This window comes from Rhipicephalus microplus, chromosome 8 (genome assembly GCF_043290135.1).
Source record: "Rhipicephalus microplus isolate Deutch F79 chromosome 8, USDA_Rmic, whole genome shotgun sequence".
NCBI lineage: Eukaryota > Metazoa > Arthropoda > Arachnida > Ixodida > Ixodidae > Rhipicephalus > Rhipicephalus microplus.
Window position 1 is genome coordinate 63568666 of NC_134707.1, and position 27519 is coordinate 63596184.

A 27519-nucleotide genomic window follows, 5' to 3' on the forward strand; every position below is an offset into this window, starting at 1 on the left:
ATTGAAGCATTGCACGGGTTTAGGAATAAACAGTCGAACTTGTTGACGAAAGTGGCCAACCTTCACGTATGCGGGAAGACAGTCACCTTTGAACGTTACTCTCCCACAGCGTGTGTTACCAAGCCGTCCAACACTGACAATGACGTAGTCTTGACTCACTGGTTTTATAAGTATTGGAAGATCTTCATTTGGGATTTCTGTGTTAATGTCGTAAATGACTCCTGATGTGGTCGCACCATCGGCTGGTATGATGGACCTAACTTCAATGTTTCCCAGTTGTGTTACTTGTTGCAGCGTGCTCAGCGCACTCGGGTGCACCACATCGACAGCCAGGATGTTTCTTCTTGTATTAAGCCGTACTTCTTTAATCTCCTCCGGCCCAGTGTTCTCGAAATAGAGTGAAAGCGCTTGCCTGTTCAGAGCACGCAGGCTTTCGGTAGCGTTCTTTGGCACGAACAGGATTGAATGGGGCCATCGCTGGGGCACCGCTTTCACGGTGGCTGTACTTGACACCGGCGATGAATTGATGATCCGTCGCTTGGCCTTGCGGTGCAGGACAGGTTGAAAGCCGTCGTCTGAGGACTCGTCGCAAGATGCGGAGTACATCTCCGTGTCATCGCTCTCACTGGAAGTGTTTCGTCGCTTCCTCGAGGTAGTGTCCGCGGTCGAACCGGAGTCGGACGTCACCCCGTGAGGTTGTACATCCATTACCGCAACGTACGGGGCAATACACCGCACAACTGCAGCGAAAAGTCTAGAAAAGCACTGAGACGAGCGAGATGTGTTCTACCAACAGAACTTGAAATTCGTGTAAACACATGCATCAGAACTTGAAATTCGTGTAAACACAGGCATCGCGACTTTCGAAAGTGAGAATGTTTTTAGGCAGGCGAAGTGCAAAAACAGAAGCAGCGAAAGGACCGAAACGTGCAAGGCGCTCAAGCTCTGGTCCAGTCACCGCCCGCGTATATTGCACTTCTGATGCCGGAAAATGCCGCGTTACCTAGAAAGCGCATAGAAACTAAAGTTGATCCGCTTGCTTTTACAAGGTAGTTGCGCTCTGTCAGCGGCACTCTAGTTCGCACAGCTGAATTCTCCGGCAGCGCCTCCTTCTCCGGTAGCGTCTCCGTGCTTGCTCGCGAAACGCTGCACTGCGTTAACGTGGACTCCGAGCCCTGAGCGCGTCCACTTGACGCGGTTGCCCATTGGTTCAACGAACATTCAAAAAACAAAAGTGAGCCTTCGAGCCGGGACCACATAGCAACGCATCGCCAGAGAGAGGGGAACGAGCCGAGATTCGAGCCGGGACCGGAGAGCAACGCACCGCAGAGCGAGCCGAGACGCGAGTGGCGTCGGACGTATCCGATCGAGCTCCTGCACCGAGTCCAGTTTCCTTATACATGCAACCACTGCCGATTCACCTGTAACTTAGCCTAATACAGTTTTTCTTAAAATTTGAACCTTGCTTTGACTACATTCATTCGGACATCACTGACATGGCGCAGTCGACAGGATGTGAATCGACCGAGCTGCATGCGGAGAAGGAAACGACGCCACGAGAAGGAGCGACGCCACGCCGTGCATCGTCTCAGGACTCCGAAACGACCATCGTCGAAAGCGTGTTCACGACCCTCGACCACAGCATGATGGCCAATGCAACGAAAAAGCAACTCGTCGACGAGCTGAAAGCACGAGGTCTACGGTGCTCTGGACGAAAGGACGAGCTCATCGCAAGAATCATCCGCGACAACATCACTCGCCAAGCCCTAGAGCCGACGGACTCGTCAACGAAGGACCAGGCTGCCTACGACGACGACAGGCAGGCGCACCTGGAGACACTGTCCGCCGACAACGCGAGGCTTTGCGCTGAACTGAGAAGCCTGCGAGCCCAGCTTAACCGTGCGACCACGAGTGAACGTAAGACATTGCACGAAGCCCATCAGAACGCTTCACTGCCAACGGAACGGGTGACGACTCCAACCCTCGGGCTGCACCATTCCGTCTCTGCTGACATAACGATGTCCTCGCGTTCGACGCGGCCACCGTCACTGAACGACGGCACCAACCAAGACGCGGCACGCCCCGCCGCGCCGACCGTTTCAACGCATGAGGGAGAACCTTCCATGGCCGAGATCCTCGCCGCGCTCGTGAACACACAAGCCCTGCTCGCCAACACGCTGTCGAGAGGTCCACCGACGACGAGCCCGATCCAGATTCATTCCACAAGCGACACGCCATCCTCAATCCCCTTGTTCGATGGGACGCCGCAACATAGTGCTCACGAATGGATTACGCAAGTGGAGAGAATCGCAGCGCTCGCCCACTGGACGCCATCGCTGACGTTGGTGACAGCAGCAAGCTGCTTGACGGGATCTGCCAAGGATTGGCACAGCGCCTACGGCTCACAGTATGACAGCTGGGAGCAATGGAAGGAAGCGCTCATTCTCCGATTCAAACGAAAGCTGACAATGCAGGAGTTCCTGGAACTGCAGACGAAGCGACGCCTTCAGAGCCAAGAGACGATCGTCGAGTACATGTACTCGAAGAACGCCATTCTGAACAAGGCGCCGTACCGTTTAGCAGAGGAAGAACGTATTTTCCTCATTCTCAGCAGCATCGAGGACGACACATGGGCCAACCCACTCGCAACGCAGCTGTATGGCACAGTAACCGAACTCATTGACAGAGCGGCTTTGCTCGACGCGAGGCGTCGCACGACCGTGTGTGCCGAGAACGACAAGAAAGCGTCATCGTCTACAGCAAGCCGTGGTCAGGGTTCGAACCAGCGGGTGCCAGCCAGCAGCTCTGCCAACTTGCTGAAGGCCAACCCGCGCAGCGATTTCTCGGGAGCTCCACACCCGCGGCCCATCTCTGCTCGTTCGTGCTTCAACTGCGGCGACATCGGTCACCTGTCCCGTGATTGCAGAAAGCCGAAAACGCCAGCAACGATCAGAGCGGACGAGAAACGAGCGAAGAGGGACAATAGCAGCCACGAAACAGGGACTACGTCACCTAGGCAAGCGAACTGTTTTTTGCATTCGACGGGCGGCACATTACCAATAGTGTGCGGTACTGCTAACAACCGACCCGTCCGCGTGTGCATTGACAGTGGCGCCAACTTATCCATCATGAGTGCCAATGCCTTGACGGACGACATTCCCACGCACGCATGGGTATCGCGCAAGAACATTGAAGTTCTCAACCGCAGCATGTGCCCAACTCTCGCTGCAACGCTTGATGTGACATTGGGCACCACGAATGTGCGACTCGAAGACGTCGTGGTAACGGAACTGCCCAGCGGCATCGACCTGATTCTGGGATCAGACTGGCGACGAGTCGCGAACGTCGACGTAACGTTTCACACGTCAAACGATGTGACTATCGTTCCAGTCGAGCCCTCCGGAAAATTTTCATCGTCCGAAGTGCCACCCCCGAAACAAGGCACACCACACTGCACCGGGGAAACGCTTATTGCGACGTTCTGCCGGCAATCGGACGAGAGTGTTTCCAAAGACGAAGGCTACGTGCGTCTCAACACGAAATGTCCCGCGCCCGACGAAGACTTCACGAGTCTAGTCGAAGACGCCACGCGGAAGATGACAAAGGATGCCACCGAGGCAGAGAGGGAACAGCTTCACGCAATTCTGTTAAGACATCACCAAGCGTTCACTTCCAAAGGCGACACTTTGGGCGTGTGTCCTCACACCGAACACAGCATCGAACTCAGAGACAATATACCAGTGTCATCGAGGCCGTACAGGTGCTCACCGGCTGATCGCAAGGTCATCCGAGAACAGGTGAATGACTACCTCTCCAAGGGTATCATAAGGCCGAGCGAAAGCGAGTACGGTGCCCCAACGATAGTCGTCGACCAACCGCACCACCCGACGACTCCACGAAGAATGGTACACGACTATCGCAAGCTCAACGAGAAAACCATCAACCCTTCTTATTTAATGCCCGTCATGGATGACGTTATTGACGATGTCATGAGCGACGGATCGGCTTACTTCACTGTGTTGGACGTGAAGACGGCATTTCTGACTATACGAATGAAGGCGGACGACGTACACAAGACCGCATTCGTCACTCCAGACGGAAAGTACGAATACCTTCAAATGGCCTTTGGGTTTTGCAAGGCTCCTCAGACCATGCAAAGAGTCATGCGTCGCACGTTCGATGGCTTACCTAGGACAGCTACGTACATGGACGATGTCGGGCAGGGAACCACAACAGTGAAGGAGGCTTTGGATTTGCTGAACGAAGCACTCAGGAGAGTCGTGATCAACGGCTTGAAGATGGATCTCCGGAAATGCCAGTTGATTCAAGACAAAGTATCTTTCCTGGGTTACGTGATCTCCGCCGAAGGACGAACACTGGACGAATCCAGAGTTGCCGCTGTCGAGAAGTTCGAGCCGCATCGCAACGCAAAGAAGCTGTACTCCTTCCTGCAGTTTGCTAACCACTACCGAAAGTTCATACCGGAGTTTGCAAAGGTCACGCACAAGCTACGGCGCCTTCTGGCGAAGGACGTTCCTTTTGTATAGACTGACGCTCATGAAGCAACCGTCAACGCCATAAAACACGCCTTGAAGAACCCACCGATTTTGGCGAGCTTCCGCCCAAACTGCCCGACTAACGTTCACGTCGACGCTTCGCAAACCGGGCTGGGTGCGGTGCTTTCTCAAACTCAAGACGGAAAGGAGCGAATCATAGAGTACGCAAGCAGATCACTAAACGAGCACGATCGTGGTCTACACTCTAATATGCTCGAGTGCATGGCGCTCCACTGGGCGATCACTGAGAAGTTTTCGGTCTACCTGAGAGGAGGCCCTCGTTTTACAGTGTTCACGGACAACTTCAGCTTGTCATACCTCGTACAAAAGGGAGCCAGCAACCGCAGATTTGCGAGGTGGACGCTCTACGTAGCAGAGTACACCTTCGACGTCAAGCACAAGCCGGGACGCCAGAACTCCGCTGCTGATGCACTCTCGAGGCAGTCGGAATCTGCAGAGGCTTTCGACCAGGGCGTTTCGACCCGAGACCTCCACTGCTACGCAGTAGTGGTCGGCAAACACAGTCGCCTACGCGAGTTTCAGGAGAAGGATACTGACTGCGAAAAATTTCGGGAGGAGGCCAAGCACAAATCTTCAGACTACGAGATCGAAAACGACATACTGGTGAAGAAATCTCTCGAGGGAGGACGGGTCCGTCGGAGGGTGATCATTTCCGCTGCCCTCCGAAGCAGTGTGATGATCGTTTTCCACGACAACAACGGCCACCTAGGCGTCGAGAAGACAAGAGACCTGATCCAGCGAAAGTACTGGTGGCCATCGATGAGAAAGGACATACGCGAGTATGTTGACTCCTGCCACACGTGCCAGACTATCAACGCCCGCACGTCACGGAATGAAGGTTGCCTCACCCCCACGCGATATTCCTACTGAGCCAAACGCTGTGATATCCCTGGATCACATGGGTCCGCTAAACGAGAAGGGAGACCACATCCTCGTGTGTATCGACCACGCCACGAGATACATGGACGCCGTGACCGTACCGAGCACTTCGTCGACGCACAACCTTGACTTCATGACAAACCGGAGGATTCCGCGATTTGGAGTTCCCAGTGTCATTATTACGGACCAAGCCAAGGGATTCGTGAACAAGAAAACCAACTAATTCTATCACAGACTGAGAATTACTCATCAGAACTCCCCACAGTACTGGCCACAATAAACGGACTGATTAAGCGAATGGTAGGAACGTTGAACCAGGTGCTACGCAAAATGCTAAACAACAAGGACAAATGGCAGAAGGAACTACCCCGAGCAGCGCTAGCAATCAACGCCACGAAGCATCGTCACAGTGGCCACAGCCCATTTCGACTCATGCACGGCTACGACCCAAAACTGCCAGGAGAGCTCAACCTCGCCTCAGTCGAGGGAGACATCGACGAGTCTCATAGACTACACGACTTGGCAAGGGGACGTGCGGAGACAAGAGAGAGGCTACTGCAGAGTCAGCGCAAAACAACGGTCCGATACGACAAGAAGCGGCGAACTCCGAGGTTCATAACGGGAGACCTCGTCCGGCTTGAGTTGAGCGCTCGAGGCACATTAGACCCTCGCTATGAAGGTCCATTCGAGATAACAGCCCTCGTCGGAGGAAACAGGGCCGAGATCCAAAGAGTACCCCACACACAGGGCATGATCAACCAAAAAATTGTCAACGTGAAGCAGCTTCGTAGATATAAGGAGCCGCTCCTAGAAGTTACGGACCATCGCCATCCAACGACACGCACGCCTGAGGACAGGCGCAATTTTCGTGAGGGCCGTGTCAGCGGCACTCTAGTTCGCACAGCTGAATTCTCCGGCAGCGTCTCATTCTCCGGCAGCGCCTCCTTCTCCGGTAGCGTCTCCGTGCTTGCTCGGGAAACGCTGCACTGCGTTAACGTGGACTCCGAGCCCTGAGCGCGTCCACTCGACGCGGTTGCCCATTGGTTCAACGAACATTCAAAAAACAAAAGTGAGCCTTCAAGCCGGGACCGCATAGCAACGCATCGCCAGAGAGAGGGGAACGAGCCGAGATTCGAGCCGGGACCGGAGAGCAACGCACCGCAGAGCGAGCCGAGACGCCAGTGGCGTCGGACGTATCCGATCGAGCTCCTGCACCGAGTCCAGTTTCCTTATACATGCAACCACTGCCGATTCACCTGTAACTTATCACAATACAGTTTTTCTTAAAATTTGAACCTTGCCTTGACTACATTCATTCGGACATCGCTGACACGCTTCATATGTGACTACGGAAGTCTATGCGCGAGCTAACGAATCAAAGAAATATGCATTGCGAAACAGCCACAGATTTCTATCTGCTGAACTCCAAACAGGTAGGAAAAAACAAAGACGCGGACAATTTCCTGCTGCTCAAATCACATGAACCACCGTAGAAGGAGGGCAGTCCGTCTGCTTCGCAAATCGGGAGACCATGGAAGATAGTGCTTTAGCACGCTTCACGACAGCCGCCGCAGACAGGCCTCCGTTCATGCGAAGCTTTATTTTCATGTACGGTATCCGTGGATGTTCTCACCGCGCATCTGAGCTAAAACGCCATCGGTGACCGCAGGCAGATAAAAAATTTGGGGGTCACTCAGACTGAGTCTCACCGAGATTTTTCTCAGCCTGTAGCTCACTCCGACTCAGACTTCAGGCTTCAACAAAGCCTGAATAGACCTGAGTGGCTCGACTGACGCATCATTTAGCGTGATATCAGCTCTTTTGATTAAGGTGTCAACACTCGTTGACGTCAACATGTTACGTAATCGATACTCTACAATATGCATTTTGATCGTGTACCTCAATATACGAGTTATCAGTGATCCCAATCCAGCAGTAAGGACTTTTCTATTAATGAAACGTGTGACATGAACGAGGGTTTTGTAAATAACTTCCCATGAAAAGCTCACGTGGGGACTCATTGCTTCTTCCCAATTCATGCCTCTGATCACGAAGGCGAAAATGCTGTAGGCACGTGTGCCCATATTTGGGTGCGCGGTAACAAACCACAGGTGGTCAAAATTTCCTGTGCGCTCAGCTATGGCGTCTCGTAAAATCATATTGCTATGGTATGAGCCGGGCTGTAGTATGTGCCGGGTAGGTAGAAGAGGAAGACGACGTTGTCTGGTGTGGGCTGAGGACTCTATCTTTACCGCGACTGTCGAACTTCATCCTCACTCTGTAAATAAATCCACATATCCTTTAAATCAACCGTAACAGTTTTGTGATGGAGGCGCTGGGTAATCAACCAAGCAACACGACACTTCAAGCGCCTGATCTACGACGAAGCCGCCGCCTTGCTGGACTGCCCCCGTTACCACTGGCAGCTGAGATGTCTCACGGCGAAGAAGGAAACCGGATCCCCGCAGCTGCAGACCTTCTACCAGTCCTAGCAGCACCGCTAGTGCCAGGTTCGCGTGCGGCTGGTCCCTGGTTGCGTCAGGATCTGATAGTGCCTCGCACATTCGGTAGCAAATCTGGCGAGGACGTGGACGCCTGGCTCACACACTACAAACGGGTGAGCGAATACTACCAGTGGGACGCGGCGACCCAGCTGACCAATGTAGCACAGCAATGATGTCTTAACGGGCACAGCACTCGTGTGGTACGAGAACCACGAAGATGCCCTCACGTCGTGGGATCGCTTCGTTTCCGAAATAAGAGCGTGTTTTGGTTTGGAGACTCCGTAGCTAAGAGAAAGCAAGCCGAACAAACGTTACTGCAGAGAGCTCAGATCGCAGGAGAGACGTGCACGACCTATGTCGAGGCAATCTTGAAGCTCTGCAAGATTGTCAGCCCTTCTATGTCAGAGGAAGACAAAGTTGGCCACCTGTTGAAGGACATTGCCAAGAATGTGTATCAGTTCCTCATCGGCAAAGACAGCCTTGCTACGGTAACTGACGTCATAAACCACTGTCGCACATTCGAGACCCTGAAGATGCGACGTATCACCCCCTAGTTAGGTCGCCTACCGAATGTAACCACCGTAGCAATATTATAGTTTCGGGACGTTAAATCACACATATCAATCAAATCAATCAATGCCTCTGATCAATAACATACATAGATGCCGCTTGAAGGTTAGTGTGTTCATATATGCGTCAATACACTTGAGTATAAATATAAGCTGACATAGGGCTGTCAATAAGGCTAAAAATGAATAGTCGGAACTGTATGTCAGCCATGAAAGACGGAGGTCACTCAGGGCAACTCAAAAGCTATAGTTTCTGCTTAGCACTTACCGAGGCACAGCTTAAATAATATTTTTCTCAACCAGACTCACTCGGACTAGAACTCGTCAATTTATTACTCACCCGACTGAGTCGACTCAGGAGAGAGTTTGCTTACCCATGACTCAATATAGTTTAAATTAACTTAAATTAAACTTATACTAAACCTAAATTAATCTTAGAACCCAAATTTCCCAAGTTTTGTTTGAGGGGAACAGATAAGCAAAACTTTTCCAAATGAATTTCAGACGTCACCGTGAAGTTACATACACTGCCACTGTTAGGTACACATAGTGGTAGGTCAGCGTTCTATTTGGAACATTTAGTAACACGAGAAAATCACAATGTGTAATCTACACAGCTGAAAACGCGCTAATACGACAATGTATTTCAGTGAAAACCTAATTAGTAGGTATGGTTACAGTTCAGTGGGAAGTCCTGGGCGCTGGCATGACATGTTGGTTGTGAACACTTATAATAGAAAAAAAGGTCCATGCCACCTTTGTCAAGCTAGTGAGTGCAAGCGAAAAATATGGTACGAGTACCTTGTTCTCGCCACACGACATTGCTTCCAGCAAATTGTGGGGCTGGCATTCCTTTAGGTCTTCATAATTATATAAATCATCGTAAGCACTCAAGTCAATACTAATGTCCTCCCGTTCATGGAAGTTGGAGATCTTTGACTTCCAGCAACAGTTTATTTTTGCACTGTTGGTAGTCAGTGTAACTTTGCTGAAAAAAAAATCAAATTAGCAAACATGTAAAGATGTACTAGGCCTAAGTATTATAATAATGTGAATAGAAAAGAGTCATTTCACCCACTCACTCACTCACTTACAGTAAGCGTGGCATTGATTTAAAAAAAATGAAAGGAGCTAATTAGAAAAATGTGGGCAGCCCTACTTTAGTTGAACGATGGGGAAGTGCCAAACACTCCCTGTCCCCGTTTTTCTCGTTTTGATTCATTTCATTCACGACCGAATTTTGGGGTCGGCTCAATACCGACATATTGCTTGTGATTGTCTGGCTGTCACCTTGGGATTTTCCTTACATGGTTTTCGTTTCGCTGATGAGGATATGTGGGATTTAACGTCCCAAAACTACCATATGATTATGAGAGACAATGTAGTGGAGAGTTCCAGAAATTGTGACCATCTGGGGTTCTTTAACGTGCACCCAAATCTGAGTACACAGGCCGACATCATTTTCGCCTCCATCGAAAATACATCCGCCGTCACGGGGGTTCGATCCCACGACTTGCGGGTCAGTAGCCGAATACCTTGGCCACTAGGCCACCGCGGCGGGGCTGCAATTTGGGTGCTGTGCCTGTTTTCCGAAATATGATTGAGCCGTCGAAGTCGTCACTCTTCATCTGCTTTCTCAGCTCTGAGATCTTCCCATTGTGGATCCCGAGCGAGTGCGCGTCATCGTTTTCGGCAAGCCTCCTAGGTGGCGTCCGTGGCAAACAAATAACAAAAATTCTTTACGTACACATAACATGCTAGCTATACTTTTAGTTTGTTTTGCTATTCGTGACTCCAGCTGAGCGCTCTCCCCCAAGCGGCCAAGCCTGAAAATGACGCTAACAGGTACAAATTTGATAGGAGATGTGTTACCACGTTGCCACCATTGTGTAGCGGCCTTTATTTTCGCCATGTTGAATGCGGGAGCCCCAAAAAGGAAAAAGTGACGTAGAAAGACCATTGCTGTGGGCCGAAATGTGTGGTGTCGCGGTGGAAAGATGGCAAAGTATTGTTCAATCACTCCCCGAAAAATGCAGACGACGCGCGACAGAGATTGGTTTAAATCAGAAACTTGCCCATTGGGAAGAAGTCGACGGACACTAAGGTAGTTTGTTTTGATGCACCCGAGGGCTTTATTCGCCTCGGTTAGCACACCATTATCTAGTGTATGTTCATTATTCAAGCTTTTTTTCAGCGCGTAGTATAGTTTCGTTTATATAACCGCTTTGGGAAGTTTGTAGCGTTACATGTATGAGTGCATTTTTCGCATGTGCTCGTTTTATGCGCAACTCATAGTGTGACCTATTCTGAAATCAAGCTGTGGTAATTCTTCCCTCCGAACATTTTTTTCGCATGTATATATATATATATATATATATATATATATATATATATATATATATATATATATATATATATATATATATATATATATATATATATATATATATATATTGATACGTGTATAGAACTGTCGCCCCGACACAGCTGAATTGGCACCCAAATGAAGAAGACGACAACGTGGTTGTAGTGGGTTGGACTCTCAAGCTTCTCCCGTTGGCCTGCTTGACTGTGCGCTCTCTAAGCCGTTAGCAAGACCATCTCTCGGTGAATAAATCTTTCCCGTAACGTCTTTTGGTGGAAGGTGCTGGGTCTTCACACAACCCGGCTCTGGAACTCCGCAGTGGACGCCAGGTTTGTCCAGCCACGATGCCTGAAACTGGCACTCAGGCCTCGCCATCCGCGCCGGCTCCATCACCTGTGATTCCCCCCCCCCATCTTCTCGACACTGGCACGTTTTCCGGGACGGACAGCACGGACGTCGAAGAATGGCTCGCATTATTCGAGCGCGTCAGCAAGCACTACAGGTGGGACGAAACGCTTATGCTGGCAAATATTCTATTCTACCTACGTGGTACAGCACGCGCCTGGTATGAGACGCATGAAGAAGAATTAACCAGCTGGGACACATGCAAGCAAAAGCTTCGCGATTTTTTCGGTCGGTCAGTTGCTCGTCAGATGACAGCCAGGCAGGAACTCGCGTCACGTGTTCAATCATCGACGGAGTCGCACGTCACGTACACCCAAGACGTACTGGCACTGTGCCGGAAGACTGACAAAAACATGTCCGAGGCGGACAAGATCAGTAACGTGTTGAAAGGCATTGCTGATGATGCTTTCAACGTACTAATGTGCAAGAACTGCACCACTGTTGACTCCATCATATCTGAATGCCGGCGATTTGAGCAAGCTAAAAGCAGGCGAATCACCCACCACATCGCGAGACTACCAAACACTGCTGCGACTTCGTCTTGCGAGGATTCTGCAGCGCCCCGTTCACTTGCGCCTCCTGCCAATATCGCAAGGATTGTTCGCCAGGAGCTGGAAGCCATGGCACCCGCTTCCTATCAGCCCCCTGCGCAAGACAACTGGGCAACAGTCTCGCTTATTCAAGCCGTCGTACGTCAGGAGTTTTCCAACCTGGGCGTCCAGGTTCCCCAGCCCGCCAGACTTATGCCGCAGCCCATGAGCACTCCCGTCCACAACGCTGACCACCACTCTGCTCCACTTGTCGCTGCGGCAGCTTCGACTCCTCGGTTTCCACCACGCTACCGAAATCCATCTGAGTGGCGCACGCATGATGATCGACCAATCTGCTTTTCTTGCTCTCGAGTTGGGCACATCTCCCGCCATTGCCGCAACAGGTCGTATTTCCGGCCAAGCTTTCGTAATGTAGATCGCCGTCAGACCGCGGACACTATTCGCAACCCGGTTTTCCGGATGACCATATTCTGGACCCTTCAGCTCGCCGTTCATTTCCACGCTCCGACAGTCCTACGCTGACGTCGTCGCCCAGAGAAACTGGTCTAGCCGCTCGCCGTCACCGCAGGGTCGGCCGTCACGCTCCCCTCAACGCCACCGCTCTCCGTCACCGGCTTATTCTGCCCATTCCCCGGGAAACTGACGAGTGCAGCTCCTGGAGGTGGCGCTGCGTTGACGACTTGGAACGAAAACCCTCAACCGGCTACAAATTCAAGACGCAATTTACTTCGGGTGTTCGTTGATGGCCACGCCGTTACTGCTCTAATTGACACTGGTGCCCAAGTATCTGTTATGAGTTCTGCACTTCGATCTCGCCTGAAAAAGGTTCTCACACTAGCTATGTTCTCTACTGTTGGAGTTGCCAACGGAAGTCGAACATCGGTGCTTGGTATGTGCACTGCCCGCGTTACTGTTGCTGGCCACCACACTTCCGTTCTCTTCGCAGTCCTCGATGCTTGCCCACACGACGTCATCCTTGGAATTGACTTCTTAACCGCCCACTCCGCCCTCATCGATTGTTCTACCAGTATCTTACGGCTCGAATTGCCTTTGTGCTTCGATTTCACTCCTCCAAGTCGCACTCGGCTACGATCCGTGGAGTCTATACGGCTACCGCCCCAGGCTGCTATGTACATTCCTCTGTTGCCCTCCCCGTCCGTTCCTGATGGAGACTATCTGGTAGCTCCCCTCATTGATTTGACCCTTACTCACCACATCGCACTACCACATACTATAGTGGTTGTTGCTAACAACACGGTGCTACTTCCAGTTCTGAACTTCTCTACGTCGACCCAAGTGCTTCCCCAAGGCATCACTTTAGCCGATTTTTCCACCCTTGATGAATGTTCGATTTGTTCTTTTACACCTGACACTAAGACCATGACGAAACCTGTCATCACCTCGCAAAATAAGGCGTTCCTCGACAAAATGATATCCAGCGACCTCTTACCTTCCCAAGTTGCGGCGCTCCGGGGTGTTCTATTTTCTTACCTGGATATCTTTGACGTTGACGACCGTCCCCTGGGCCACACAAGTGCCGTAACCCACCGCATCGACACCGGCGACGCCAGTCCACTTCACAAACGCCCTTATCGCTTGTCACGTGCTGAGCGCCAAGTAATACAGACGGAGGTCGAGAAAATGCTGAGTAAAGACGTCATTGAGCCGTCATCGAGTCCTTGGGCCTCCCCTGTGGTCTTAGTTAAAAAGAAGGACAACACCTGGCGTTTTTGCGTCGACTGTCGCCACGTGAATCGGATCACCAAGAAGGACGTTTATCTTTTACCTCGAATCGATGATGCGGTCGACCGCCTCCACGGCGCCAACTATTTCTCGTCCCTTGACCTTCGATCCGGATATTGGCAAATTTCGGTAGACGACGGCGACCGCGAGAAGACGGCATTCATCACACCCGACGGCCTTTACCAATTCAAGGTCATGCCTTTTGGGTTGTGCAATGCCCCGGCTACTTTTGAACGTATGATGGACTCCCTTCTTCGCGGTTTCAAATGGTCGACCTGCCTCTGCTATCTGGATGATGTAATAGTTTTCTCGCCCACCTTCGAAAGCCACCTGTCTCGTCTCTGGGCAATTCTTGACGTTTTTCGTTGCGCTGGTCTCAACTGAATTCGTCGAAATGCTCATTTGGACGTCGGCAGATTAAACTACTTGGCCACCTTGTTGACGCCACTGGTGTTCAACCCGACCCTGACAAAGTCCGTGCAGTCCGAGAATTCCCAGTTCCGCGTTTCACACAAAAAGTTCGCAGTTTTATTGGGCTCTACTCATACTTCCGCCACTTTGTCTTCAATTTCCCGGATATTGCTAGGCCCCTCACGGATCTCCTCAAAAAGAATGTGGCATTTTCTTGGGGAAGGGACCAAGAACATTCCTTCGCGTCACTAATTACCGCCCTCACATCACCACCTGTGTTGGCTCATTTTGATCCAGCGGCTCGAACAGAGCTTCGCACCAATGCAAGCGGCCATGGCATTGGTGCTATACTCGCTCAGATACAGAATGGCACCAACCGTGTGATAGCCTATGCTAGCCGCCTTTTGTCGCAAGTGGAACAAAATTATTCCATCACTGAGCGGGAATGCTTAGCCCTCGTTTGGGCTATTGCGAAATTCCGTCCGTACTTATACGGACGTCCGTTCGCCGTCATCACGGACCATCATGCGCTTTGCTGGTTGTCGACGCTTAAGGACTCTACAGGAAGACTCGGCCGATGGGCACTTCGATTACAGAAGTACACGTTCTCGGTTGTTTACAAATCTGGAAAGCTGCACAGCAATGCTGACTGCTTATCCCGGTGTGATGGTTAAGGACGTTCGTCACTATGTTTGCTTATAGCGGACGAGAAAGGATTAACATGAACTTTTTATTTCATGGCATGGGTGGAACGGCTGACGACGCACGGATACGCTACCGTGTGCAGCGCCGTTGAGTCGGACGTCGCGGCCAACTCAGCCGTCAGGGTCGCAACTCCGGAGATCCAGGATCAGGCCACGGCTCCCGAGGACCACGCCCGGTAGGCCTCGCCCACGAACCTGCTCCCGGCCACTGCACCCAGGCAGGAGCCGTTCAGCAGGCCCCGTCCTTGGACCTTGTACAGGCCCACGGACTCGACCTCTACCGGACACACCGGAGCTCGACCTGGCCGACACGTACGGGTCCCACGTCCGGCTTAGGAACGCTTTCAGGAACTCGTCCTCTCGAGTGGCGCACTGCTTCGTCTGCCTTCGTGGCCTCAACCCTCGAGCTCTCTTTTCCGCACGTTCCTTCTTCTTGGCCAGGGCACCGCCAGGTACCCTCGGGTGCACCCTGTAGCTCATGAGCTCGTGGCCCACGTCCGAGTCTGGCGCGTCGCTCGGCACCGCTCGGCGATCCTAGATTCAGCCAGCAACTCCCCTGGCATATGGATCCTCGGCCACTCTGAATCCACGCCCGGCTCCGTGCTCCTCTGTGCGCACTCCCGTGTCTCGCCCGGCAGAACGTCTCGCTCGTGCCTTGCCGATGTGTGACGCTCTGGTGACACCGGCGCTTGATGGCGTGGGTGCGGCCACGGAGCAGTCAACCCGCAAAGGAGACGCGATGCTCCATGCGGGGCATGGCCATCCCGTCCAGCGAAGAGCGTGCGCCGAGACGCGATGCTCGACGCAACCGTGACCATTAGCCAGGCCACGTTCATCGCTGTGTCGAACGGCTGACCGTGAAGACGCCTCGCCGAGATCCGCGATGCCCTCGGCAAGGAAGAGAACAGCAGGCCAGGCCGCGCCCCGAGATGCAGTACTCGTGCCGGCAATGCCACCCCAGCTGGTGGTTGGACGGCAGCAGCGTGGACGGCCGCGTTCCCTAGCCGGAACCTGGCTCGCCTGCGTCCGACGCTTCGGCCCGCTGTCTCCCGTCTGCCGCTGCTTCGGCTCGTCCCCAGCCACAAAGCCCACTGCCACGTGATGGTCGCCCGTGGCCCAATCGTGGCACGCCACCTCTATGGGCCAGCACAGGTCATCAGCTGATTCGCCGACATTCACGCGCACAATACACGCGCCTTGCCCCGCACTTCCGTCGTTGTCGTTTTCTTCACTCATCCCACCCGGCACCCTGTTGATCCACCTAGCTCCACTGATTTGGAATCTGATGCCTGCGTTTTAGCCATCACTGACTTTCTGAACGTGGCTGACGAACAGCGCCAAGATCCATCGCTGCTCACCATCATTGACCGCCTTCGATCGCGTTATGCTGACCCTTCTCTTAGCAGATACCTTCTTTAAGACAACGTTTTGTACCGCCGCAACTTACCCCGACGGCGCGGAACGTTTACTCGTCGTACCGCATCACCTGCGAAAGGATGTTCTGCGACAATTCCACGACGCTCCAACTTCTGGACATCTAGGAGTCTCCAGAACTTTCGACCGCATTCGACGACGAGTATTCTGGAAGGGTCTGTACCGCTCTGTTCACCGTTACGTCACATCTTGTGACCTCTGCCAGTGCCGAAAGAAGCCTACGACTCCCCCTGCCGGTCTACTTCAACCTATCGAAGTTCCAGCCGAGCCATTTTATTGAGTGGGGTTGGACTTGCTAGGCCCTTTTCCTACTTCTACAACTGGAAATAAATGAATTGCAGTGGCCACAGACTATGCCACTCGGTATGCAATCACTCGAGCGCTACCAACCAGCTGCGCAACCGACGTTGCCGACTTCCTGCTGTTCGACATTATTCTCCAGCATGGCGCTCCGACTCATCTGCCCACAGACCGTGGTCGCTACTTTCTATCTCGTGTGGTTGATGATCTACTCCGATCTTGTGCTACCCGTCACAACTTCACCACATCTTACCACCCTCAGACTAACGGCCTTACGGAGCGACTAAACCACACATTGACGGACATGCTTTCCATGTACGTATCTACCGACCACACTTATTGGGACATAGCTCTTCCGTTCGTAACCTTCGCCTATAACTCGTCGCGTCATGAAACAGCGGGCTACTCCCCTTTTTATCTACTCTACGGACGTCATCCCTTACTGCCCTTCAACATACTGCTTTCATCAGACCACCCATCCTCCACCTAGTACGCTCAGGATGCAATCACCCGTGCCCGCACGGCCCCTGCGGTAGCGCGTGCTCGGTTATCGTCGTCGCAGACAGCACAGAAGTCTCTTTGAGACCGTCGACATAGAGATGCCGTTTTTTCTGCGGGATCTCTTGTTCTCCTGTGGCTCCCATCTCGACGTGTTGGCCTCTGCGAGAAACTACTATCACGATACGCTGGGCCCTACCAAGTCATTCGTCAGGTCACACCTGTGACCTACGAGATTGCCGTTACCACAAACTCATCAGCTGCTGCACCCAGAACGGAAGTGGTCCACGTTTCTCGTCCCAAGCCTTACAACGCCGACTCGCTCATTTAACAGGCACCGAGACGGTGCCTTACGGGCCGGGGTGATGATACGTTTATGGAACTGTCGGCCCGACACAGCTGAATTGGCACCCAAATGAAGAAGACGACAACGTGGTTGTAGTGGGTTGGACTCTCAAGCTTCTCCCGTTGGCCTGCTTGACTGTGTGCTCTCTAAGCCGTTAGCAAGACCAGCTCGGGGTGATAAATCTTTCCCGTAACAATATATATATACATATTGTAATGAATTAATGAATCTGAGTAACGGACGCTCTGCTGGCAACGAAGAAGACGATGATGATCGGTGGCTGCAGTAGTAGCTCGCGCACGTCGTTCGCCATTAGCCAGACCTGCCTGTTAAAGCTCATTTTGCCAAGCTGCGTCTGAACCTTTCTCGACGTACAACACCTCTATTTTAAGTGGTGGAGGAGCCGGGGTTCCCATCAACCTGGAACTTCGCAATCGGACGCTACCCTCACCGTTCACCATGACTGCTCCTGGCCCTTCTCAAGCTGCCTCGCCAACGACAGTCTACTGTACTGGCGCGCCTCGGCAACGTGACCCACCAATTTTTCGCGGCAACGATGAACAAGACGTCGAGGACTGGCTCGTCGAGTACGAAATCGTAAGCGCTTCCAACAAGTGGAACGCCTGCGACCAGCTCACAAACGTGCGCTTTTACCTAGCTGATGTGGCCAGCCTCTGGTTCAAGAACCACCAAGGCGAAATTACCAACTGGTCCGCCTTCAAGACCACCATCTCCGCGGTCTTCGGCCGTCCCGCCGTGCGCCGGCTTCGCGCGGAACAGCGTCTCCGTAGTCGAGTCCAGCGCAGGGACGAGACCTTTACGAGTTACATTGAAGATGTCTTGTCCCTTTGCAAGCGCGTCGATGAATCTCTAACCGAACGCGACAAAATCAAGCACATCATCAAAGGAGTTGACGACGATACCTTCCAGATGCTCGTCGCTAGGAATCCACAGACCGTCACCGATGTGTTCCACTTCTGTCAGGAGTACGACGAGTTGCGTAAGCAGCGTGTCTCGACACGCAGAGCCGCAGAAGATACGGCTGAAGTTTCCGCCCTCGTACACGACGTCGCTGCTGATCAGACCGTCTTACTCCCCCAAATCAAACAATTCATTCGTGAGGAAGTTGCGCGTCAGCTTTCTCTTGTGGCCGAAGCATCCGCGCCAGTGACCTCGTTAGACCCACGTCTACGCCAGGTCATTGAGACACAGGTCGCGCAAGCACTGCCTCCATCGCCACCTGTCCCTACGCCGCTGACCTACGCTGCCGTCGTTGCTAGACCCCCAGCCCCACCTGTCTCTGGTGCATACCGGGGCACCGGGTCCTCCTACCCTACGACGCTGCCTACATACACGGCACCCCATCCCGTTTCGCCCCCTGCACCTTCTGTCGTTAACCCATGGCGCACCTTGGATAATCGACCCATCTGTTTCGCATGCGGTTTCGTGGGACATATAGCACGCTACTGTCGCCGTCGCAACTTCCAGCCTCCAGACCATGGGAATTCTGCAATTTACCAGGCTGCCCAGAATCCCCGGCGACCATCTTCTCCTATCACCGACTCATTGTCCCCACGACGCCCCGTCGATTCTCGCCGGTCATTACCACTCCGTCGCCGATCTGTCTCCCCGATGCTTCGGCGCACGAGCCCCGCTCGAGAGGAAAACTGACAGCCGCAGTTCCGGAGGCAAGAACTGCGTCGTCGTCGAACTTTCTAAGACCTCCTCTTTGTCCGTCCAACGAAATTGATGTGCTAGTAGAAGGTGTTGCTGTACGTGCACATGTCGACACCGGCGCCGTCGTTTCTGTAATTAGTGAAAAACTGTGTCGCGATTTGAGAAAAGTTATAACGCCGCTTACGAATCTTGCTCTGCGTACAGCCACCTCCCATTTCATCGCGCCGACAGCTCAGTGCACAGCACGCGTTCTTATTCAAGATGTTTGGTACGCCGTCAACTTTGTTGTTCTCCCACGTTCATCTTACGACGTGATACTAGGATGGGATTTCCTTTCTACCCATCAGGCTCTCGTCGACTGCGCTCGTGCTGAACTCACGTTGACGAATCCGTGCCTTGATATCGACCACCACAGTCCCTCGAAAGTGTTTGCCGCAGCTGACGTCCGCATCGCGCCGTTGTCCGCCGTCCTAGTGCCTGTGTTTTCCCCTGCTGCCACTAACTCGACGCTCCTGTTCCAACCAACTATAGCTAGTGTGCAACACCGAACCATCGTCCTCCCGTTTGCCGTCATCAACTTTTCCAATGGTTCGGCGGTACTTTATGCGTGCAACGTTTCTGCTTGCCCGTACATCCTGCTACGCGGTCAGTGTCTGGGAAGCCTCGAGACCTTAAATTGTATTTTCGAAGAACCGATCTATCCAGACAAGCCATTTCTACCGACTTGTGCCATTACACCCGCAACTGACGCTAATGAACCTATGGATGTATTCCGCAAGTCCATCGATTGTAACCTCACGCCTGGGCAGCAGAAACAGCTGATCAAGCTCCTACAGCGTTTTCGAGCCTCGTTTGACCACAATCAGCCTTCCTTAGGTAGAGTGTCATCTGTTGTACACCGTATAGATACCGGTCAAGAGACGCCATTACGGCAGCGTCCATATCGTGTGTCAACTACCGAACGCCGTGCCATCAATGAACAGGTTGACGACATGCTGACACGTGGCATAATCGAACCGTCAAGCAGTCCCTGGGCCTCTCCAGTTGTGTTGGTGAAGAAGAAGGACGGATCCATCAGGTTTTGCGTGGACTACCGGCGTCTCAACCGAATCACGCGCAAGGATGTCTATCCGCTGCCACGCATTGACGATGCCTTGGACTGCCTACAGGGAGCCGAATTTTTCTCTTCTTTAGATCTCCGCTCTGGATACTGGCAGGTACCCATGGCAGAGGCTGATCGTGAAAAAACTGCTTTCATCACACCCGACGGGCTTTACGAATTCACAGTGATGCCCTTCGGCCTCTGCAACGCGCCAGCTACTTTCGAGCGGATGATGGACTCTATCCTTCGAGGCCTCAAATGGAACGTTTGCCTTTGTTATTTAGATGATATTGTCGTCTTTTCAACTGATTTTGCAACCCATTTAACCCGCCTCGAGAAAGTCCTCGCGTGTATATCTGCCGCGGGGCTGCAACTGAATCTGAAGAAGTGCAATTTCGCCGCTCGAAAGCTTACGATCCTTGGCCACGTGGTTTCAAAAGACGGCATTCTTCCTGACCCTGCCAAACTTACAGCCGTTTCAGCGTTTCCCAAACCGACCACCATGAAAGAGCTCCGAAGCTTCATAGGCCTTTGCTCTTACTTCCGGCGCTTCGTCCGCAATTTCGCGACGATCATCGCTCCTTTGACCAAGCTCCTCGCCGGCTCCAGAGACCTTTCAGCCTGGTCTGCCACCTGTGACGACTCTTTCAATGAACTGCGCCGCCTCCTCACGTCGCCGCCTATTCTGCGACACTACGACCCATCGGCACCCACAGAGATCCACACCGACGCTAGTGGTGTCGGGCTAGGCGCTATTCTTGCACAGAAGAAAGACGGCTTCCAAGAGTACGTGGTTGCCTACGCAAGCCGAACTCTTAGCAAAGCCGAAAGCAACTATTCTGTCACCGAAAAGGAATGCCTCGCCATTATTTGGGCGATAGAAAAATTTCGACCTTACGTGTACGGGCGCCCTTTTGACGTCGTGACTGACCACCACGCCCTCTGCTGGTTGTCGTCATTGAAGGATCCAAGCGGTCGCCTCGCCCGATGGGCATTACGCCTCCAAGAATATAATATTCGCGTGGTCTATCGCTCCGGCCGGAAACATTCGGACGCAGACGCCCTATCCCGTTCGCCTCTACCACCTGACCCGGACTGCTGCGAAAGTATAACCTGTGATGCCACTGGCGTCACCATCGCCGACATGCCATCTGAGCAACGCAAGGACCCTTGGGTTGCTTCGATTCTAGACATCCTGGCTGGGCGGACGGCTTCCCCCCCTTCTCGCACGTTGCGTCGGCAAGTGGAGCACTTCGCCACTCGCGACGACGTGCTGTACCGACGCAACTACGCACCCGGTGGACGTCAGTGGCTACTCGTGATTCCACGTCATCTGCGATCCGAAATTTGTTAAACGTTTCATGACGACCCACAATGTGGCCACGCAGGTTTCCTGAAGACTTATTCTCGCATACGTCTCCGATATTACTGGCGTGGCATGTACCGTTTTATACGACAATACGTTCGGGCCTGCTCGACGTGCCAGAGACGAAAAACTCCCCCTTGTCACGCCAGTGGTACCTTGCTACCCTTACCATGCCCATCTCGACCATTCGACCGCGTCGGCATCGATATCTATGGTCCCCTTCCCAACACTGCTGACGGTAACCGCTGGATCATAGTTGCCGTCGACCATCTCACGCGGTATGCCGAAACTTCATCCCTTCCCTCGTCTACAGCAAAAGACGTTGCGACTTTCGTTCTTCACAACATCGTATTACGTCATGGAGCACCTCGGGAGTTACTGAGCGATCGTGGTCGCGTATTCTTGTCAGACGTCATCACAGCATTGCTGCGTGAGTGCCACGTCGTTCACCGCACTACAAGCGCCTATCATCCTCAGACCAATGGAATGACAGAGCGCTTCAACCGCACCCTTGGTGACATGCTGTCTATGTATATCTCGTCAGACCACTCCAATTGGGACCGAGTGCTCCCGTTTATCACGTTCGCTTATAATACCGCCATTCAAAGCACTACAGGGTTCTCTCCTTTTTTCCTCCTTTACGGACGCGAACCTTCTTGCACTATGGACACCATTATTTCGTACAAACCTGACTCCTCAGAGTCCACGACTTTGTCTCAAGCCGCTACATACGCTGAGGAATGCCGCCAACTGGCAAGAGCATTCACAACCCAAGACCAAGGACGCCAAAAGCACCACCATGACGCATCAAATAACACCACTTCCTACTATCCAGGTTCACTCGTCTGGCTGCATGTTCCCTCTGCTACACCTGGCCTTTCTACCAAGTTGGTCCCCAAGTATCACGGCCCATATCGTGTGCTACAAAAAACGTCACCGGTGAATTACCTCATCGAGCCACTGGAACCATCTTCTGACCAACGTCGTCGTGGCCAGGAAATTGTCCGCGTCTCGAGACTTAAGCCCTGCTACGACCCTCCCGTGTTTACTTGTCCATAGGTCGCCAGGATGGCTCCTTATTTCGCGGGGAGTAATTGTAATGAATTAATGAATCTGAGTAACGGACGCTCTGCTGGCAACGAAGAAGACGATGATGATCGGTGGCTGCAGTAGTAGCTCGCGCACGTCGTTCGCCATTAGCCAGACCTGCCTGTTAAAGCTCATTTTGCCAAGCTGCGTCTGAACCTTTCTCGACGTACAACACCTCTATTTTAATATATATATATATATATATTGCATCGGCGCATTGGTGCATTTATAATGTGGATGCATATATCTGGTTTGAATATCTACTACATCCAATATGAACAAGTGGGTGCTCGGAAACCCGCAGTCTTATTCATTAGTAACCTACTAACATGAATCGGTGAACAAAAAAAAGAGAACTTCCATTACAACACAAACGATGATTTGCATTATCTGAAGATACACTGTCCCAGGCTTAGCTCCGTTCTGTCATCAAGTGAACGGCAGGCGTATTCAGTTTCTGACGGGACAGCGGAACTCAATAGGATCCATGGAATCGGCAGCACGAGTCACAGCGTAGTTACCTAGAACTCTGTTAAGGCCTTGCCTGTAGCAGTGTAGCAACGCAGTGAAAAAGAGATAATACCTTTCGTAGAAGCCTGCTACACATGAGAACTTGCCTCCCTCAACTTCGGGCTCACCAGATAGCTCCTTCAATTTGAAGTAGGTCTGATGCGATTGGTCGAAGAGGCTCGATGTTTGCGCACACAGCGCAACTATTCCCGTTATTTGGCCAGTCAAATTCTTTATGCCAATGAGAATAAGACAGTTCGCAGCCAGCACCCTTTCGCCTTTGACAAAAAAAAAACGCGATTCGACGCCACAATCGAGAAACTTCAGCACAGCGCCGAGCAAAAGTGTCTGCTAACCCTGCTAAGCGCAGCCATCTTTGTTTTTTTTCGATCAGCACTGCTCGCGCACGAAGCGTTTTAGGGAGTTGCGAATAGGCATTTGATGGACATTTGGGATGTGAAGAGAGAGAGAAAGAGCTTGAAAAAAAAGGCGCATCTTCTGCAGCCCTAGTTTGGCTCAGCAGTTTGGCTTGCAGATGATGAGCTTACAGGACTGGGGTGAGGTTAATAAATTCTGAGAAGAGTGAAGAAGGGAAACAGTGCCCATGACTGAGAACGCAGTGGGTGGCTTCTATATCCGGTTGTCCAGTTCAGTGTCCTCAACAAAGTGAAAAACCACCTGGAAGACCTGGGTGTAGTACCCTGCACGGAAAAAGAGGTCCCTGGGTGTAGCTGCGGGCATCCTATGGCGACGGAGTGTGGCGAGCAAGGCGGCTCGTTATGCGCGAAGCGATGGGCAAACACACAATAGGTGCCGGATGGTTTCGTCTGCTCCGCACGCAGTACACGCAGGGAACAAGGCTCTGTCAAGTCAATGACACCGGGCATGGCTTTCGAGATGGCGGGCGCGCAGCGAGTTTATCTCCGGGCTTCCGGCCGTCGCGATTGCACGGAAAGCGTGTTTCCAGAGGTGGGCGTGGCCCGCTGCGTTCTCCGTGCCGCGGCGCTTCCACTGAGGACCGGAAAGGCTGTGGCGCTAGTGCAGCTTCCAGGTGGCGAGAGTGCGAAGTTATATAAAAGCTTTGTGCTTTTATATAACTTCGCACTCATTTGGAAATATCGGGTCAATGTAAACGACAGAAAAAATTATTGCTGGGGCGTGTATATTCTCAAATGGGTCAATCTGTTGTAAAAATAACAGACCCTTTGTTATTCAAGACTGCAATTTCTCAGCAATGCTTGTAACTATACGCAGTTTCCATTATCTACCTTTGTCTTGTATGTGCTTGAATTCTTACTTATACATTTTTAGTTGACTTATGTTGCCTTCCTGATTTGCGCATCTGACACTTCTTTCTTTATTTTGTCTTTTTTTTCTTGTGTGTTATAAATGTTGTTGAGGAGCAATACAGTGCTCGGCGCGCGAGGGATAAATAAAAAAGCAATAAAACCACGTCGCGCTGCACGTCACAGCTGTGATCACGTTAGGGCGCCAGCAATAATTCTCGAAACAGCGTTAAAATGTAAAGCAGCCGTTGTTACATGAAACGAATGAGGAAGGAACCCACTCATTTATGGTTAACTCGTGAGCGCAGAATGAGGCAATTTAATTTCGCTTGGAAACTGTGGTCCCAATTTTTATGTATTCCGTGTGCGCCGCGCAGCCAGAAAACTTTAGCGGTGATTTTCACTCATTCGCGAAAAAAAATTCTTGCGCATGATCGAATCCTGTGCGCTTTGCTTTCCCTCGTGGTCTTCGCCGCCACCAGAATCCACCGTGAATACGCCCTCTCACGGTAGCGAGGTGCTCAAGGTGATACACATTACTTTTGCTGGGGAGTGCGGCGAGTGGGACGGCCGGAGAGAAACACGCCCCACGCCTGCAATCTTAAGGGCCATGCACCGGGCTGCAGTGCAGAAGCAGCCAATGCGTAAACGAAGTAGAAGGAATCTCTTCTTCTTGGTGAAACCACGGTCAGGCCGCCGGGTGGGCGGTTCTATTCTGACTAAAAGATCTTCAGAGGGACAGCGTAATAGTAGCCTCCTCAATGTGAGCCTCGAAAACTCTCAGGAGACCACTGCGCGGCATACGGAGATGAAGAACTGAAGCGCTTCTTTCGCCATGGTGGCTGCCTGCTCATATTCCTGGATTCTCTATGAGATGGGACCCATTGCACAGAAACATCAATGCCACTGCCAAGGAGCGCATGCAGCTTGCTGACGAGCAGCTGCCATCCGACGGCTGCCCATTCCAGCTTCGCCATGAGCAGCAACGCAGCTATTTAGTGACATACAACAGCCATGAGGCACATTGAAGAGTCTGTCACTTGGAGGTAAACGCCCAGGTGGAGACCGACTGTCTGCAGCGGTAGAGCAGTCGGCAAAGGGGAGATGACAGGAGGCTTTCCTACCAAGTGCTGGAATTACACAGCTAGGAAGCTGTGGCCGAGCCTGTGGAGGAGGATGGAGCCGTCAGTGTACGCAATAAGCCTTCCAGCGAGCTCTTCCTCAAGCTGGGAGGCAGGCGCCTGCTAGAGTGCAGGCTGGTGAGTGACCCTTCGAGAGTTCTTCCCGACCGGTAATGATAGCCAGTGGTTTTTCTCACTAGCCACATTTATCACTAGCCCCCCCCCCTCCGTCCTTCATTTTAGTCCATGGTTGGGACATATTAGTAACAAACACCAAGTTCTTAACAACTAACAAGTTCTTATCATGTACACCACTTATTTACAAAGCCCAAAATACACACAGTTTAAGAGCGTAACGAAAAATTGGTCTCATTGTATTGAAGCCAGACCAGTGACCGGTGCCCTTGGTTCAGCTTTTCTGAACGTTGCACTGCTGAGTTTGGCTGCTGCTGTACCCCAGAATATGGCTACTGGCGCCCAGAGGGGGGCCGCAGCACAGAAGGTTGCACTACGCTTGGAGACAGTGGCTGCGTGTGACATGGAAGTTTGCATTACGTTAGAAAACGGCAGATGCAGCCCGGCAGGTTCAAACATGTCAGCAGGTGGGAGCTGTGACAAGGCAGGTGGCAGTGCGCAAGCAGGCGGTAGCTGCGACAAGGCAGGCTGTGGTGTGGCAGCAGGTGGCGGATCGGACACGAAAGGTTAGAGCTATGCAGGCTAAGTCACCATGACCGGAAACTACAACCCAGGTAGCTTTGGCTAGTGAGAAGCACCTCCCCCTCCTCTGGAATACAGGAAAGCTTGGAAGCATTTCATGCACGGTCGTCTTCAAGTCTGTAAGAAGCAGGTCCCTTCTTTTGCGACACTTCGGTTGCTGAGAATATGCAGTCGCCTTAAAGCGAACAGGTGGTTTCTTGACGTGAGCAGTGACACCTGCTGCCATCCCTGGTTCCTTGACAGCTCTCGTTTTGACACTCTACAGCTTGCAGCTGTGCTGTTGACACGGGACTCTACTATGTAATAGGGACAATTTCTTAACTGTTTTTTGGCAAAGGCTGACGTTGAAAAGCCAACGTAATTCAGCCCGGTTTGAGGGATCCTGTCATACAGCAGAGCTGCAGCGGAAACCGGAGTTCCTTCTGCCTTTTGCAGTTCTTTTTTTCTTTTTCTGCAGTTCTTGCAGTTTTTTGCAGTTCCATTTTCCAATTGCCTGTGGAGTAGCCCTGTAAATAGCAGGGTAGTCTATGACTGTTTGTAAGAGTCGTAGTTTTTCGAGAAGCGCATCTTGAATAAAGTTTCCGAATGTCTGCTGCAACCATTCTCTTTCTCCATTCTCCTAAGGGCAGTGTCCTAGCTAATGAAAAAGATGGATGGACCTGCCTTGCAGAAAGGTAATGAATTCACGTGAGCTTGACAGCCCTATAGCCGCAAACAATTTCCTCAGGGTAGCCTTCGCGACCAAGATCATTTCTCAAGTCTTTCACTGTGCTCATGGATAGCTCACGACAAAAATTTACGTCTGCCAATTGAAGTGGTAATCAACAAGCGTTATAGCAGTATGCCGTTGTGAGGCGCACAATTCAATAGACTAACGATGTATAAAACAAGCTGTTGCCATGGTCTTTCAGGTCATTGAACCGGTTGCAATGGTGCTGGAGATGCCTTGCAAGATTTACCTTACTCTAGACACATGTGGCAGTTTTTCAGTGCTGTCTCAACTGGCCAATACGTGCGTGGCCAGGAGAGCCACCCAAGAAATCGCGCTTCGGTGCGCGTGATACCAAGTTGCCTCTCGTGTGTGGTGGCAATGATCTGGCCAGTGAGAATGTCGCAATCACGAAAAACTTTGCACTCTGTAGAAGATCATTAACAGAAATTTCCTTTCTTATAAACTCCTCATCGAGTAATTGATTTTGTTGATCGATATGTCCTTTTTAACTTCCTGCAACCACCTTATGATTATGGCAGACGCCGTTTAGAGGGCTCCGGAAATTTCTAACACCTGGTGTTCTTTAAAGTGCACCCAAAATCTGAGCACAGCACATGGGCCTACAAGATTTTTGCCTCTATCGATAATGCAGC

At 51.9% G+C, this 27519-nt stretch overlaps 1 protein-coding gene across 4 annotated transcripts in view; it reads right to left on the reverse strand.

The window, feature by feature from the left end:
- LOC119187299 (venom metalloproteinase antarease TserMP_A-like) overlaps positions 1-27519 on the reverse strand; it is a 121612-nt gene that overhangs the window by 14985 nt on the left and 79108 nt on the right. For all 4 annotated transcript variants that reach the window (XM_075872014.1, XM_075872015.1, XM_075872016.1 and 1 more), the window contains one exon: positions 9331-9517. In XM_075872014.1, the coding sequence (XP_075728129.1) occupies positions 9446-9517 (72 nt within the window). In that variant the 3' untranslated portion in view covers positions 9331-9445. The remainder of the gene's footprint in view (positions 1-9330; positions 9518-27519) is intronic.